This window comes from Nannobrachium achirus, assembly GCF_963921795.1.
Source record: "Nannobrachium achirus genome assembly, chromosome: 17".
Taxonomy (NCBI): Eukaryota; Metazoa; Chordata; class Actinopteri; order Myctophiformes; family Myctophidae; genus Nannobrachium; species Nannobrachium achirus.
The window spans coordinates 30,241,682-30,260,393 of record NC_137824.1 but is presented as its reverse complement, the minus strand read 5'-3'; the positions used below and the strand labels follow the sequence as shown (position 1 = coordinate 30,260,393).

General features: G+C 40.7%; 1 protein-coding gene across 1 annotated transcript in view; it reads right to left on the bottom strand.

The window, feature by feature from the left end:
* LOC308301652 (glutamate receptor 1-like) overlaps positions 1-18,712 on the bottom strand; it is a gene marked incomplete at both ends in the record, with an annotated part of 73,711 nt that overhangs the window by 42,357 nt on the left and 12,642 nt on the right. Inside the window, 2 exons of the mRNA XM_080745715.1 lie at positions 1,284-1,468; positions 8,362-8,601. Of these exons, the coding sequence (XP_080601841.1) occupies positions 1,284-1,468; positions 8,362-8,601 (425 nt within the window). The remainder of the gene's footprint in view (positions 1-1,283; positions 1,469-8,361; positions 8,602-18,712) is intronic.

The following is an 18,712-nucleotide window of genomic DNA, read 5'->3' as shown; positions in this document are numbered from 1 at the left end:
GGAGAGAGTAGAACAGAATGCTGTAAGTAGTGTTATCTAAAGAGCATCTACTGTAGTGGTTCTCAAAGTGGTGTACGGGGACACCCGGGGGTCCGTGAGGGGGTTCCTGGGGGTCCCCAGCCAGATTATTAAATGTAGCTGCATAATACTGTATGTTTAACCACTCGGCTATTTGAAAATAAATGTGACACGTTGTGAGCCTGTAGATCTGCTATTTTCAAGACAATGTTGAAAAAGAAATGTGACACGTGGAATATTTTTGAAACATTTGAAACCCAAATTTTGTATGGCGTCCATGGCATAAAATATTTTCAAATGGGAGAGAGACAGACAGACAGAACATAGTGTTGAATAATAATGTCCAGGGCCAAATACATACAGTAGCAATTTGGGGGTTCCTTGACAGTTTGAGAACCACTGGTTTAGAGGGCAAAGGAGGCTGTGTGTGTGTGTGTGTGTGTGTGTGTGTGTGTGTGTGTGTGTGTGTGTGTGTGTGTGTGTGTGTGTGTGTGTGTGTGTGTGTGTGTGTGTGTGTGTGTGTGTGTGTGTGCGCGCGTGCGTGCGTGTGGGTGTGTGGGTGGGTGATAGATGGTTGCTGTCTGATAGGAGAACTTCACAGGCTCAGCTCCTGTAAACTGGTGAAAACTGATGCAATAACCTTAACTGTGGACACCGGGCCATCAATAACGCTCACCCTGTGCCAGCTACAGACTTTTTAGCAGTGTGTGTGTGTGTGTGCGTGCATGTGTGTGTGCGTGCGTGAGTGAGTGCGTGCGTGTGAGAGAGAGAGAGAGAGAGAGAGAGAGTGTGTGTGAGTGTGTTTGCCAGGTTCCTAAGGCAGTATAGTGGTGAGTAAGTGCAGTCCTGTCACTGGCGAAACGCCTTCTCTGAATGTCAGCGCCATGTTATTTATCTCTCCTGTCCTTTGATGCTCCGGGAGACTAAACACCAGAGCGGACCGCTTGGATGATTTCACTGCTTTCCCATTTTTATACTTTTTCCCCCCCTTCTATCCTTCCTCCTTTGTTCATCTGATAAGCACCTGCAAAACCCTGGCAATGTGCCTTTGTGAAAGAATAAATTTGCCCTTTTCGATTTTGGCTAGAGGCGTGATGTCATGTCTGGAAAATACAAATTTAAACAATAAATGCTTCAAGGTAGGGTATGTGGATGTGACTTCCATGAAACTACCATGGCAGTAAAAGGTAAAGTATAAATGCATAGTTGGAGTGCCACATAAACAGCACCCTGGCAACAGCAGCCAGTGAAAAGCATTTCTTCACCTTTCTGAGGATGCCAGTGAGCCTCTCGGTCTCACAGTCGATGATGATGAGTCCCTCCTTCCTCTTGTCCAGGTCCTGGAACACCTTCTGGAAGGAGGCCTCCGTCATCGTCTCCACGTTGACCGAGGTCACCAGCCAGCTCCTCTCCGCAGCCGTGTCCAGAACCTTCTGGAGTACAGACAGTCCTGGGGAGAGGGGTTCACAGGTCAGCTGGAAGTCAGTGTTGGAAAAATGATTTACTCTGTTACGGCTTACGGGTAAAAGTCTGGAATTCAAAATCGAATGTAATTATTGGCATCAAAATGCACTTAAAGTACCAAAAGTAAAAGACAAAATGTTTGAAAATAGCCGATCTACAAGCTCACAACGCGATTCATTATTTTAAGCCTGAGACCAAGCCATCCAGGCTCCTGGTGAATCATGACCACAAAACACTTGATTATGTGAAAAAAGATATTTGAAAATATATAGTATATCATATAATGAAATATGAAAATCTTTTTTTTTCTTCTTCGCAGAATCAAATGTTCTATGGTCATGATTCACCAGGATGGCTTGTTTCCAGGCTTAAAATAATTAATATAAATATCTTCGGATATCTCTATTGGAAAAATGTATGGGACAAACCACCAAGTATTTTTTACTTTATATTTACCTGTTTGTAAGTATTCAAAAATAGCCATGTGATCAGACCCAACCCTGGGTCGATTGCCACATGCAGTACTGGCCTGGGTATTACCATATAACAGAGATCCAACTACCATTGGCTCATTGTGAGCACAGTGCTTTCCTACCTCTGTAAAAGTATGCCTCCCTAGTCGCTGCCATTCAAGATCGAAACATCATTCATTATTTTTTGTACTAGCACCTAAATAAAAGGCTTTAATTGTCCGAGCTGCTCCAGTGTCATTCTCCTCTAAAAACGTATGGGCTTTCAATTTGTGGCACCACAAAATAGCCGCCAATGCTATAGTCTACCTATACAGCAAGTAGGCTATAGTAGCCTTGGGACCTAATGGTTCCCGAGCCATGTAGCCCATAGGGCCTATCTCCTGTTTCTGTAGCGTGAGGTGGCTTGATGGCTGGGGGATGACAAGAACATCTCCTAGCCATGAGGTACAGTACAAGTACACCCCCTGGACATGACGCTAGCATGTTGCAGGGACTTACAGTAAGTAGCCCATTCCAACCCTTGATACTGAGTGCCAAGCAGGAAGGCACTGGAATCCATAGTCTTTGGTATCAGCCGGCCAGGGGATTGAACCTCGACCTACCAATCTCAGGCCGGACACTTTAACCACAAGGTCACTGATATGGTCAGATAAATATACCTGTAGGTAACAATGTTTCTAAATTACATTCTCCTCCTCCAGTTAGTTAGTTTGCATTTTTGCCGGGAACAACAATAAAAAAATGTCCAAATGTCAGAGCTGCCTTGCTTTGCTTTTGCTTTGTAATCTTCTGCTGTGATTATCTTTTCAACCGCGTCTGTTGACTGACTCTATGCTGTGCCCATCCATGCTGCAACTCTGCCCAACCCATGCTGTTGCATGGTGTTCCATGGTGCGGGACCATGTTCCCACCCGCCTTCAAACACACCCACTCCAGCGAGTTTCGCACTGGGTCCCACGGGATCCTAATCCCAATGCAGTGGAACTGGGAACTACAGATTATTCCAGACTGCGGGTGAGAAGGTCTGAATACATCAGACGTGACGACAACGAAGAGTTAACCGCGTGAGCCAGTTGAACTGTTTACACAGTAAGGTGAAGCAAGTTATGGATGACCTGTCTGTACGACTTTGCATAAAGCAATTTCTTTCAACAACATGGGACATGAACGGATGATGTGTCTAGCTTCATAGCGTGCATAGTTCTATTACTGTGTACGCTAAAAGACAAATTGAACGCAGCTCTCAACCCAAACAGCGTTCCTCCCACAGAAACCCGATCTGCAACTGATGAACATATCCATCAGAGTGAAAATCCAAGTGCAGGGAGACAGTTCATTAGGCACACAGGTGTGTATAGGTGAGTTATCGTTGCTCTTACAGCACTGGGCTGAATAAACCTCCCTCCCTATCAACCCACTCACAAATAATCAGGTTGTGCGTGCTGGCGGATGGCACAATCACAGTCAGATTTACATCCTTCCAGCACCAATTATACGCAGCCCTTATTTCGCTCAGCAGTCACGTGATAGGCTGCTAATGCACCGTGATAGTTTTGCAGCCAATGGACTGAGTATTCATGCTCACACAGGAAATAAAGAGCTAATTAGAGAACACATTGATTGTGTCTCTTGATTTACAATGTGTGACTATAAGCTGTTATACCCAGCTGCTGGTGGACGCACACCAATCACATTCCTCAGGTCTGTAGCCGTGCAACAGACCTGTGGAAACTAACAACGCGCCACGTTGCAATGCGCTGCTATTTTTGCTGAATGTTTGCCTATTTCTGCCGAATGTTTGCCTATTATGACATGCCCAAGAATGGCAGAGCAAAACACAGGGCATGCCAAAGCAGGATGGAGTCTGCAACACGCTCACAGACTCTAACAGATGTTTCCTTGGGTCTATTGTAATGTACAGACAGCTGCATTTCAAGGTGCCTGACTGTCTGTGACAAGCCATTGAAGAAATGCAAAGAGGGATATGCTTTGGCCAAGGAGATGTACTGTAAATACATTTGAGACTACAGTAACATGGTAACGGAGTGGGGAAAAATGATCCTGTAGGGTAGCATATTTAGCAGGTAAAATACAGTATTGAAATGCTTATCTGGAAAGGTACACGCAAACCTATGGGCCATTTCATGTTGCCCCTCTAATTCATTGCTTCTCATGGGTGAATAACTGTAGTCCTTGGCACTAACAGATTTAAATAGGAGCCATGAAATTGATGATTTGCTTGGGAACACAGTGGGCAGTCAATTATTGCCATGTGTAAGACCAGTTGGGACCCGGAGAGACATTGCCTTTGTCTCATGCCTCTGATTCTTGTTTCAGCACCATAGAGAGCTCCACAAGTGCTGCTACAATGCAACAGCATTGATGGATGTCCTGAATGGCTGAAAGGCAGACACGCGCGCACATGTAGGAGCCTTTACAGAACAGTTCAAAGGCTGTCTGATCTGATCTAGGTAAAACATGCATCAGTGGCTGAATGATTTTGTAGTAAACATGATAATAATCTATTAATATCAAGTCATGTTTAGTCGTCCAATATTACACGTGGGATACTCACCACTAAATGAAATAAGCTCATTGTGTAAAGACTGTGATTCATTGGATCATACAAGAACAATCCCTCGCATTTTCCATCAGGCCAAATTAAAAGAAAGTAACCACATTAACCACGTAACATTGAGCTATGTGTTTAGTTGTGTTATAGAGTATTGAGTTATAGCTAATAATTGTAGTCTTGTGATGAAAGCACCATATTTCCGCCTAGGATCTTTGAAAAAAGACCTAGGAATTTTGAGACATGGTTTTAGCTATGTCTAAAAAAACGTTGATGTACAAAGGAGATGTAGTGTGTGCCAATGCGGTGAGACAAGTGACAGACTATGTTTAGGCAGCACAGTCTCACACCAGATCTGTTGCAGCAAACAGGTGACGAGTTGAGATTTGATCATGGGTCAGATCTGATTAAACGGGAAGCGGCGCATATTGAGGAGGACCTTGACTAACCCTAACCTTAACCATCCCTCCCCTATGCCTAACCATAGCCTCCCCCCACCCCTAACCGTAATGACCCCTCTTGTATTAAGTGTTGCATGGTCAGATGTTGAGCCAACACTGAACTATAGTACTATGAGAGTGAGAATATGTGGGTTTAGGTGGATGCAATTTAAAGTTTTGAAAGCAACACATTTCAATCGCAAACAGAGAGCTGGTGGCAGATTATCATAGATTAATTACATGCTTGTGTATTTGATTTCATCATAAGAAGGAACAGTCCTTCACTTTGGCCTGTCTCCAAGGCATTCCTTGCTTCGTTTTTTCTTTAACTTTATCCTTCCTTTCTTTCTGTTTCTTTCTTTCTTTTCTTACTCCATTCCAGTTTCCCTTTTCCACAACATGTATTGGTTAAAGCATGTTATTTTATTATGTTTTAACAACAGCACTATTGAATACGATCCTTGCCTTTTCAAGAGAAGCTAGCTAGCAGGCTGATGCAGCCCTATAAATCAGAGCCAGTCTGGTGGAAGCTAGTCAAGGTACAAATTGTCCCCCTAAGGCCTCCTGGAGGAGAATAATATCTTAATGGAATCTGGCCACCATAAGTACCTTCTGGCCAGCGGCAACACATGCAGACCTGAGCAGCAGGTAATAAACAGCTCGTAAAATACACTTTTGAAAAAACACTTTTCTGAATATTGTTTACTATAGGTTTAATAGGCTATCACATTTGTTTTTCCCTTCAAGCTTTTGAAAATAAAATAAGAGGCACTTTATGTTAACGGCTCCTGTGTTGTAGCACAACAAGACATATATTATCTAGGCAAAAACAAAATAAATAAATCATGAGATTGTAATTAAAGCAACAGCTACTTATTGCTGTCCTTTTTCACTCTAGGTAAAGCACTTGAAATTTAATATTTATAGGAAGAATATAAATTCAGCTGGATTCAATTATTTAAGTGTTTTGACCAATGTAAAATTATAACTCAGTAGTGCGGTCCGTAAAGCAAAGTAAAAGGCTTTGATATAGTTACACGTTGAATAAATTCACACGCGTGCGTTCGTGTTTTGAATCCTACAGTGGCAGACAAGACGATAAACAAAGCTGCACGCATCACTGACCATAGCTACTGTACACAAACAAAGGTACAGATGCTCACATCTCACACAAAGCGTGTCCGTATCCACACCAAAAACACATGCCACGCGGACGCATGCATGCACGCACTTGGTCATGCTTCAACACTTGGGGCAGATGGTACAGCACTATGGGAAGGTTACAGCTGATTGGATCAGACCAGGGGGAGGGGTGTGTGGTGTTGACGTGTCCATTGTCTCCCTGTTTGTTCAGGAGCATTAAAGAACATGCTCTAATTGTACGATGCATAATTTTCGTCTTCAACCCCCATGTACTGCTGACAAAAGAACTGTCCAACGCCACACTGCTTACGTGGGCGGCTGTGAAAACTGTACCCTGAATGGCTTAATCGTTCATTCCCATTGTGTGATTTATCTGTTGGCCGGTGCCAGGTCAATATTGCTTTTTCTCGGTCCTCCTCAGCCTCTACAGAGACACTGGAAGAGAATAAATGTGTCTGTGTCGCAAAATGTCTACATTTGACCCCGTTCAGAGGGTGACTAACTGCAGTTTGGGTGCCACGTTTGACCCCATTCAGAGGGTGACTAACTGCAGTTTGGGTGCTTGCAGGCACCGTGTATTTCTTCTGTGCAGTAGGACAGCTCTGTGTATGGCCAGTGCAGATTTCCCAGGGTAAAAGGGAGTATTTTCTGGTCCCTGGGGGAGGGGAATTTGATTTCAACCGCTTCACACAACTGGCGGCTGTTCAGATGTTTTTGATGAGGTGGTTTAGTGGTAAATTGTCTTGCTCAGTAGAGCTTTAATCGGACCTAAATATGTGATCCCGGCCCAACCCAGCCCGGCAGAACGTCAGCCTGAGACCGACACAAAGCCCAATACATAATTGACAATTGAAGCACGACCCAGGCCGAAGCCTGACATTTTAATAAACAAGCTTAATCACTGCATGCACTGCAGACTTTTTTTCTCATTACATATTGGTGATTCATTAAGAACAGAGTAATTCTACCCTTTTCCAACTGTCCAAATTAAGGAAGGAATAAACATCAGAGCCTCACTCGGAGAACACGGTCAGACGCCTCTAAATCAGGCAGCAGGCGTACAGGCTATTAAAGCTACAAAGTTCACAGTCACACGGTTATACAAAAGTGTATGTGGACAGTTTCAAAAATGTCCATCGCTCGGCAGTGCCCGCACACACACAAAGTCACAGTCACACACACTCAAGTTGCGCAGCAGCGCAGCATTCGCCACCTCTCATTGGGAGTTAGTGAGAGGCAACTCACGTTACCACAGAAGTTACAAGCACAGCTTCAAAGCCCGACCCAACCCACAGCCGGACAAATATGTGACAGATTGGCCTGCGGCGTGCCAACGCCGGGCCAACCCAATGGGTCGTGGGGTCGTACTGAAATCTTAAACTTAGCGTAAACTAATCTTACTGGGCGATCCAGGTGTCGAACCAGCAACCTTCGGGCCCTGTTACAAGATCTCTGGTGACCAAACCGGTCACCACAATATGGTCACCACAATTTTTGGTTTTTATTATGACTTTTATATGCCACATGTATGCCTTTTATTGTTTCTCAATTTCTGGATGTAATGGTATTTTCAACAGTGATGTTGTTGATGTTAAATTGCATTGTATTGTACTAGTCGACGACTCGTAGATATGTCATTTCGAGAATAAATAAATCTTGAATGAATGTTCCCCGCCACTTTCTGGAACTATTTGTGGCCTTTGGTTTACCATCTAAAGAAACCACAGCAATTATGAAACACCACTGTCTGAGCACTGGCTGTGAATCAGATCGAGCACTCTCGAACTAAACGTTTGTTTAAACAAGGTGTACATTGCAGACAGTGTTTTGTGTTTGATCTTTACAGGAACAAATACCATGAATATCTTATGCTTGGGGATGAAAGAGGAAGAAATTATCATAATGTAGATTTTCATTCACAACCTAGGAGGAAAATAGGCTGCACTCTGCATATCGTCACTGTCAGGCAGAAACCTTGTATCTCCAAGTTTCATATTTGTAAGTGTTTTCATATATTAAAGCTCTACGTCATCATACAAAAGTTTCGCACAAAAGTTCTACAAGCCGATCTAAAAGCACGCACCGCCTCGCGATGCGCTTGTGCTTGTAGATCGGTTATTTTCACTACTTTAAAATGTTTTCAAAATAATAACAAAAAAAGGAAGGTTTTAGACATACAAGGTTTCCACCCGACAACGACGATATACAGTATACTGTATGGATATGGCCCAGTTCATTATCAACTACCTACCTGAATCAGAGCTGTACATGTAGACGAACTTGGTCCATCCGTAGTGGTCGACCACCCCCACCAGGGCGTCCTGGAGCTCAGGCCTCAGCTGAATGACGAACTGGTTGGCCGTCTCGATGGGGAAGGACGGCGTGACGAAGCACACGTGCAGCGCCCCGCAAAAGGACATGAGCATGTTCACCGTCTTCCTGTCATACAGGCCGATGATGGCGTAGACACCTTTGGAGAACTGCGAGCAGACTGCCAGGGATAAGGGGTAATTCAGAGAGGAGGGAGGGAGGGAGGGAGAGAAAGATGAGCAGAAAAGGAGAGAGGGAGACAAGGACAATGTTAGGGCTTGATGCTATGGCTGGAATCTTTGAGTTATTTGTGGAGGTTGGGAATTTTCCATCACTCAGAACAAGAGGATGCCAAGTCGCCTTGTTATGCTGTGTTTTGTGATCTTCAGTTTTCGCTGTGCACCTGTCATGGAGAATACTCACAGAGATCAAAAGACTCTGTGCTGCTTGCTATGAATTGCGTTTCCCTTGCATTGGCTGATGTTGGCAAGCAAAAACCAACACAAGGAAATGTGTCTTTAAACAATGATGCAATTTCAAAGTAAGCACATGTTCATCAAAGCTGTGCACTGAAGCATAACCACACTTTAGTGATGTTGCTATGAACACGTACATCCTTTTTCCACATGAAATTACAAATTAAAATCACTATCAATGCACCAGGGGATGCACATGATTTTTACTTTGATAATGTTGTGAACAAACGCTATTTGTCATGAATATCAGTGCCAAAATGACATACTGTAGGCCTCTGAAATGCACCGGAATACATAACATTTCTGAAAACATAGTTGCTTTCCAAAATGAAATCAGGACCCAGCAGCATTTGTTTTGGAATGGTACGTTTGTGATTTAGTTTCAAATTGAATTTTTGGAAACACAGTTCTAACAGATAATGGAGGTACTGGAAGTGTTGCCCAAAACGTGTACTAAAATGGTTGCTACACAGAAAGACATGAAATGGATGCTGTTAATACCACTGAAGGATAATAATAATGATAATAACCAGACAGATATGGTCAAGATGTGATGGTTCTGAGAGTAAACTATTTACTACAGTAAATACATTTTATTTATAAGGTGCCTTTCAAGGCACTCAAAGTTGCCGTACAACAATTTAAAACAGTTAATACTAAATCACAGTTAAAATGCAAGAACAGAAAATGGTACAGTTTACAGCAGAACCACAATGAGGTGAGTTTTGGGAGGTCTAGCTAGATTATCTGTTCACACTTATTTCTGAGCGTCTGTCCTGGCCAGGGAGATGACAGCATTGATGGAGGGATAATTCATGTCCTATAAACACATTCATCAGCAGTGGGTTAAAAGGTCACTCAAACAGACTCTGAGAGGGGACATAAAGTTGTCTGACACAAATCCTCCTCCACTCAGCCATCCATGGCTAATAACTGTCAGAAGATGTGTGTAATAAAAGCAGAGAGCATGTTATTGTCCCTCCAGTCCAATCCATCACCTATACACAGCTAATCAGCTGCGTTAATGACAGCAGAGGTCAATGCCGTAGACATCCTCACACATTCAACGCACAAAAACAAATCCAATCTTCTTCTCAGCAAACTCAGCTCGTCTGTCCTACTTGTTTTGACGGGTCTGTAACGTGTGCTTGAATTTTGCTTTTGAAGAATCTCTCAGGTAGTGGTACACTGCAAAAATGAATGAACTAAGCAAGATTTGCAACCTTATATCTAGCAATACATTATTATTGATTTTTTATATCTTGTTTTTAATGTTGATATTCTAAACAAGATAAAATTGTACAAGATGATGATTTGTGTTTTTAGAAAATATTTCTTGTTTTTCTTACCACGATATTAAATCTTCAATCAAATTATTTTACATGTAAATCAAGGAAAAATTACCCTCTGAGACAAAGGTTGAATCCACAGTGTGGCTTTTAAGAATTCTTTTAGCTCTGAGTACTTATTTTAAGTACCAAACTAGTAAAATACCCTATTGTCTTTATGTATGGTTCTCTAGTGTTTGAATAGGTCAATGACTACAATATGAGCATTCCCTGATATGGGCTTAATATTGATGACATGAGGGATCTCCATATATGGGCTTAATATTGATGACACCAGGGATCTCCATATATGGATATGTCCATGGGCTTTGCCAGATATGGGCTTAATATTGATGATATCAGGGATTTCCATATATGGATACATGGGCATTGCCAGATATGGGCTTAATATTGATGACATGAGGGATCTCCATATATGGATATGTCCATGGGCTTTGCCAGATATGGGCTTAATATTGATGACATCATGGATGTCCATATATGGATACATGGGCGTTGCAGGATATGGGCTTAATATTGATGACATCAGGGATCTCCATGCTGCATAAGGGCAAAAAGGGGAGTCCTACATCTTGGTCAGTGAGTCAGAGACTCTGACTCACATGTCACAACAGTTGGTGTGACCGACACACAGACACACAGACAAGATCTGCACGGTTTCAGAGAAACAGCGACCGAAGATCGCAATAACTATTTTCACACTACATATTGGAATGAAAAATGTTGTTCAACATCACGTTTATTCACATTTAATTACGTACAGTGGCTTTCAAATGGCAAGATCAGAGTACATGGAATAAAGTAAATAATGTCTTTTTTGTTTTTGTCTCATTCCTAAGACAATAAAGCCTAAAGCCCCCATTGATTCCGGTAGGGGACCCAAAGACACTTTTGGGTCCCCTACCTAGATTTATTATAATCAAATTATTGACTTAGGAATGCGATAATAATAATAATAATAATTATATATATATATATATATATATATATATATATATATATATATATATATACACACATACATGAATTAGAGTCTCCATGGTGTGAGTAATCAATCATTTTGGGGGTGAAACAAATTTAATAAAGTAAATAATGTCTTTTTTGTTTTTGTCACATTCCTAAGACAATAAAGCCTAAAGCCCCCATTGATTCCGGTAGGGGACCCAAAGACACTTTTGGGTCCCCTACCTAGATTTATTATAATCAAATTATTGACTTAGGAATGCGATAATAATAATAATAATTATTATATATATATATATATATATATATATATATATATATATATATATATATATATTTATTTATATATATATATATATATATTTATTTATATATATATATATATATATATATATATATATACATATATATATATATATATATATATATATATATATATATATATATATATATATATATTTATATATATATGTATATATATATATATATATATATATATATATATATGTATGTATATATATATATATATATATATATATATATATATATATATATATATATATATATATATATATATATATATACACACATACATGAATTAGAGTCTCCATGGTGTGAGTAATCAATCATTTTGGGGGTGAAACAAATTTTTCAGTGCAATTACATCATCAATGTCATATGGAACAAATAACGCAATTCAGAAATGACATAAATAAACAATACATTTTCTTTTTGTAATAGCCTGGGTATTATTTTAGGCTTATGACGTAAGCACGTAAGCGCACGTTAAGCGCACGCAGATAGGCTATTTGAAAACGTCACATCCGCTTCCCTTCATCATCATCATCTTCATCTTCAAACTCCCAACCGCTAACGCTATAACAGCTGTGGACACTGGACTTACTACTTGGAGTGGAACCGAACGCCGGGTTTATAGAAGCACGCACGGTAAGCTTTTAATTTATTTACTTTTATTGGGAATTCCACATTAAACCAGATATAGACATAGTACGGAAATGCTGTTGATAGAAGTGTAGTATTGCCTAAACGTCTTCTGTTTATTTAGCCAACTTCCACGACCAAAGTTCTGAGAGCACAACCCACGCTCCCTCCATTTAACAACATTTAATACGTTATTTCGTGTTTTAGCGGGCATTTTCGACTAGGTTGTCTCCGACATTAACATTAAAGATTAATATATTCTACTTTGCACACGAATGTTGCGTGCCATAAAACAAGAAGACGAAGCCACAAGCCACAAAGCCTACTTTATATTTTGCACGGCGACGGTGTCGCACGCTGAAAATAACAGATCTTGCAGTGTTATACAAGCTCACAAGGGCGACCACGCTATGCACGGAGAGCTTTTAGATCTGCTATGTTCAGCACCGTCGTGCTATGAAGTATAAATGTGTCTTAAACACGCAATTGCACCGTGTTTTGAACTTGCATGGTTCATTTTTTATTAATTAGGGCTTTTGCCACGTTATCATGCAAAGTGGAGGGCCTGTTTATTATGATTTCAGGTTAACCTACAACAATAAAAGAACAATGATGATAAAAAACGTTTTATTTTTACAATGAATAACAGAACAGTAAAGTTGTCAGAGTGATCATTTTAAATGATGCCATAGCATTTCAGTGAATTCACCCCCCCCCCCCCCCCCCCCTCCCTCCCTGTCTACCAGGTAGGCCTACAACATGTACCGCATCATGATTAAGCTGGAAACTACCACACTATCCATTTTACAAGGTATGTTGATATTCAGCTGATTAAATTAATGCATGACAGACCTGAAATAAAATGTGACCCTTGCGGGTCCATTTGAGGACCCCCACCCCGAAAAGCACTTATAATTGTAGGATTTGAGGCATTACATTTAGTTGAAGCTTGTGGATTGGCTACTTTCATCTTGGCCAATGTTGGACCATTTATAGGTAGTTTGTTTATTACTTTTGATGCACAAGTGGGGTCCATTTGGTTACAGATCAGTAAGGGTCCATTTGTTTCCTACTGTCAATCATTTAGCTGGCGACCACCTTAAAAGGATATTTTACTTTCATAAACAAATATGGGTAATTGTTGTCGACCCATGCTTTTGTGAACACCCCAGACAGTTTTCAAGTTGTTCAACATACTGTGCAGAGCATGACACCGAAGGCTCTGTTCAATTTAGTGAAGTGTTTCTCAACTTTTTTTATTTCAAGGACCCCCATAACGGGTCAAAAAGAAGCCAATGTGGGTCTACTCACTTAGGTTCTCCTCACTCTGAGTTAGACCTATTTACATATTGATATTCATTTGATCAGACACGCCCCTTCCTATTCAATCCCATTACTTAAACCATGGTGGATTAATAGCTGATCTACAAGCTCACAATGTGTCAATGTAGCTATCCATTTGAAGTATTTAAAAAAAAAGTATTGTTCAAAGTGGTAAAAATATTGTTCAAAATGGTAGAAAAGTCTAAGAAGTTAAGCTAAAAAAAAATTAGAAATTGATAAATACTGTATTGAAACACAAAACTAGGTATAAACTAGTCCCCTGGGGGTTTGCACAGTATATGGGGGATTGATTAAATGTAGGGGTGTAGGAGTCTCAGAAGTAATGGTGGAGAACCCAGACGTATCAGTGATTAAGTCATGTCAATGCCCATATTTAGACATTGTTTCATCATGCAGCTGTTACCATGCCGACACTGTTTAGTTTCAGTGCAGACAGAGACGGACAGACATTGGGTAAATTAATAGTTAGTATATTATTGATGTGTTCATTTTGCTTTATATTAGAAGCAGACATGCTTCGCACCCTCACCCAAGAGGATTTGATGGAGGTTTTTCCAGACCAGGCTGACTTTGGCCACATAAAGCGCTTGTGGGCTCTAATTCACCCAGAGGTAATATAGCTGCATTGCTTGGCAAATATCAGTGACAGAGTTTTAAATTGGGTCAGTTATTTACCACTTTGTAAATGTTTTATTTGCTTTACTTAGAATGAGAATCCACGAGACAAATCTGGCCCTGTTGGATCCAGAACGTCTTCCTTCTCTCCAGAGCCACCCAGCAGAACGTCTTATCTCCAGAGGCACCCACGGTAGGAGTGCATCCCGCCACTCCGACATGTCTCCTTTCCGACATGTCTCCATTCCGACACTAACCCTATCTCTAACCCTAACCTGAACCCCCATGGGAGTGTTGCCACTCCGACAATAAGAAGCCAATTTCGGAGTGGCGACATGTCTGAATGGAGAGAGCCTCCCCCACGGTAGATAATTATGTAACTTTGAAAAAAAAAAAAAAAAAGAGCAGATCTACATGCTACAATTAAAATCTAACGCGTCAAATCATATTGGGACATGGGTCCAAAAATACATTTCAGTCTTGGGATTTATTTTTGCTTTTACCTCTACATACAGCAGTTGTTTCAATGTATTTTTTTAGGTTAAAGATGAGCTGCGTCAGATCTTGGCAAAGGATAACCCTAACTTCACTGAAGCCAAGAAGAGGTGGGATAGCTTCTGCTGCCAGGTCCAGTTCTACGCTGCCTGGAAGAAGGCAAGCACCGTTTCCTCTGGATGGACGTAAGTGATTTTGCTCTCATCCACTCGTCCTAGACAAGTCACCCTCCTGGCACCCAAAATGTGTAATATCTCCCTGTTGCTCTTAGAATTACAGACCCACTCTCTAGGTTCTGCCGTGGTCTGAAGACTCACCTCTTCAGACTCCATCATAGCCCATAGCACCTGCTCTTTGACCTTAACTATAAGTTGGATTGCATTTTTGTTTACTTTAGTTTTTTTCTTAGATTACAATGAGTTTGATGTATTGATCTTGATGGATTGATGTATTTACCTTGCTTAATGTATGTCGCTCTGGATTAAGAGCGTCAGCTAAACGCCTAAATTGTTTACAGTAGTACATTTTTGAGTAAACACTGAGTGAATAGATTTACTAAGCACTTTTATTTCTGTCTCAGTTGAATTTGCTATAGGGATAATCAAGGCACCCTGTTTCCCTCCAGCTCGCCACCACCAAAGGAGCTGAGAGGACCCAGTGAAGCGTTGCTCCACATCCTTGAGGTAGGAGTGTCACACCAATTAGACAAAATAGCTGATCTACAAGCTCAAAACATGTCAGTGTGGTACGTTTTATGCTTGTATATCTGCTATTCTTTTTTATTTTTATTGGAATTCTGAAAAGTGTATTTTTTAATGCATTTATGCAAGGTTTATTAACTTAAATTAACTTAACTACAAATACATTGGACTTAAAAGAATACTGAAATCAATACTATATCTGTTTTCTGTTATTAAGTGACAAGTCGGTTTGCCAGTTGCCCATTTATGTTTACTGAAAACATTTCTATATTGTTTTTCTTTGTTTTGCTGTAGCCATCTGAAGACCCAAATCTCTACCTCCAGAAGTGACCCCTCCAGAGCCCCGTCCTGATCCTGGATAGGCCCCGCTGTTTGGTTGCTGTGGGGAACACTCCCATCACCATCTTTCCAGAGGAGCAGCTGATTGACGGTCTGATCTATTTACTTGGCTATTACGACACCTTGCATCTCCCGTACCCCAAGTGCGTGGCTACACTCCTGTCTGTCGTGCAGACAGAAATATTATGTGATGACATACATGACCGTGACACCACTCCATCCTACAAAAAGCCTTAGCACAGTGGAAGACTTCTATTGATGGGAAGTAGTGAGGTGCTAGTGAAGTGCAATAACAGATGCTGTATTTTTTATTTGTTTTTATTTATTTTATTTGTTGATGTAAAGTAGAGGTGCTTGTAAAGTACAATACCAGGTGCTGTAATGTCAAGTTAACACACAAATCCATTCATTCAAGGAGTTATTGTTTTTAGATATATTTCTAAGCCAATAATTTGACCCGGTCAAATTATAAGCCTGTGAACTGATAATCTTCAATGTTGTCATTAAGCACAGAGCCTATTGCAGCCTATTGCATGATCAAAATAACAACCTCTAGTATAATGTAAACCTATCACTTCACTTGCATGTTTAAGATCCTTGAAGCAAGGATATGCTTCAAGGATCTTTGCAGGCCTGTCTTCCTCGTGCAGTGTTTCATCACTGTCTATGAAGGCCCTCCTGGCATCGAGCTCCAGCAGTTGTGCCACGTCCCTCTGGTTTGGTTTAGGCCTTTTTAGCAATTCCTGAAGCGTCTTGTAATGCCTGGCCTGTGCTTCACGGCTGTCTTCGTCAGAGTCAACATCCACTAGTTGACTCTCCTCCGCTAAAATCGAGAACACAATACACAAACCATGGTTATAGGTTTGGAGTCTCCCAAAAAAGAAAACATAGAGGCAGAGTGAAATATTTACATTATACTACAGGTTGTTATTCTGAACAAGCAATAGGCTGAAATAGGCTCTGTGCTTAAATTAGCATGATAACATTGAAGATATCATCAGTTCACAGGCCTAGTAGATGCATCTGTCCAATGACCTGGTGAAATTATTAGCTTGGAAATATATTTAAAAAAGAGAACTCCTTAAATGAATGAATTTGTATTTTAACTGTGCTACACACCTATATTAACATCAGTTATTATGATGGTACTTGGAAAAACATTTTCTGAGGTGGTACCTGGTGTAAGAAGGCTTAGCCTATCAGGTCCATCATCTGGTGCTGGGCTCCCCAAAATCCCCAGAGGTCTCAGTGGTTTGGGACAAAATGATGGTTGAGCCACTGGATTCGTCATCACTGGGAGAAAGGTTGAGGCGACGTCTCTTCTTGGGGACGCCTCGCTTAGGTGTTGGCCCTTGTTGCCATCAAAGTCAATTTGTGTCTGGGCGGGTAGTAGCGCTTCTGTCCATGTTCACTGGCTTGCAGTATCGCAATCATGCTAGTGACTGTATTTCTCACTATGGGGTGTCAAAGATCTCCTGTATTTTTTGCAAAGTTAAAGTGCTGCTGTTATGTTAAAGCTCTGGTACCTTTTGTTGTTAAAGCTCTGGCAGTTTTATTTTTGCTAGTTAAAGTGCTGCTATTATGTTTAAGCTCTGGTACCTTATGTTGTTAAAGCTTTGGTGGTTTTATGTGAAAGCTCTCTAAGTAGTAATCTCTATAGTGTACATATCTACAGTGTTAAGTCAGCAATCTCCAAATTTGGGCCTATCCAGGATCAGAACATACTCTAAGATGTTCTGTCCGTCTGTCATGTCAGTCATCTCTAAATTTGTTAACTGTTTCCGCATGTGGGAGTATCTGATGTGGGCACTGTTTAGTGTCGGTCGTCAGCCATCTCCAAATGCGGGCTGACTTGGCAGCCAAATTCAGCCTGAATCAGATCTGGGCCACATCCAGATTGAAATCTGATCGGTATTAACAACACGTGACCATTAAAACCGATCGGATTCCAGTCTGGATGTGGCCCAGATCTGATTCAGGCTGGATGTGGCTGCACTGTAAATGGTGTCTTAATGACGTCAGTCATCTCCAACTTCTGGCATGTTTCAGCATCTGGCTCATATGGTGGTGTAGTGTCAGCATGCATGGCGGATGGACAAACATAGACATTGTGACACTGATCTCTGGTTTGGTTTAGGTCTCTTTATTGTCCAGTGCTGGGAGTGCCCTGACTAAGGCAAATTCAACAAAAATAAGTGCTTAGTATGTAAACGGTTTAGGAAAAGTCCTCCCAGCTTCTTTGGTGGTGGTGAGCTGGAGGGAAATAGGGTGCCTTGATTATCCCTATAGTAAATTCAACTGAGACAGACATAAAAGTGCTTAGTAAATCTATTCACTCAGTGTTTACTCAAAAATGTACTACTGTAAACAATTTGCTGTAACACTCTCACACTTTATTGTTTTATAATAAAGTTTGAGAACATTCATTATGCCTTCATTTCTTTCATACATTTCAGGTTTTGCTTTTTACCGCGTATTTGAGTAGCTTTAGGGTATTTTGGAAAGGGATTAACACTTACATTTCAAGACCTTTAAAGGAGTGATGACTTTTCTTCTTTTGTTTACTCAACGCCATGGAGACTTGAGTTCAAGAATATATTTGTTTGTATTTGTTGCATTCCTAAGACAAAATCCGATTATTGTAAATTTACCACCATTGAGTCCGGATGGGGACCCAAATGGATTTGGGTCGCAATAGAAAATTCATTTTGAGGTGAACTACTCCTTTAATGGCTAGTTATTAGTCTATTTGACTTGGTACAGTGCTTGAAAGGGGATTTTGCCACCTATTTCAAGACCTTTAATGGCTAGTTATCAGTCTTTTTGACTTAAATATAGTGCTTGGAATGAGTCTGAAAAACTTATTTGAAGAGGTTTGCCAACAAATTTTGAGTTTCTATGACTTTAATGACTAGTTACGAGTCTATTTAACTTACATTTAGTGCTTGGAATGAGTCTGAAAAACTTATTTGAAGAAGTTTGCCAACTAATTTTGAGTTTCTATGACTTAAATGGGTAGTTATGAGTCTATTTGACTTAAATATATTGCTTGGAATGAGTCTGAAAAA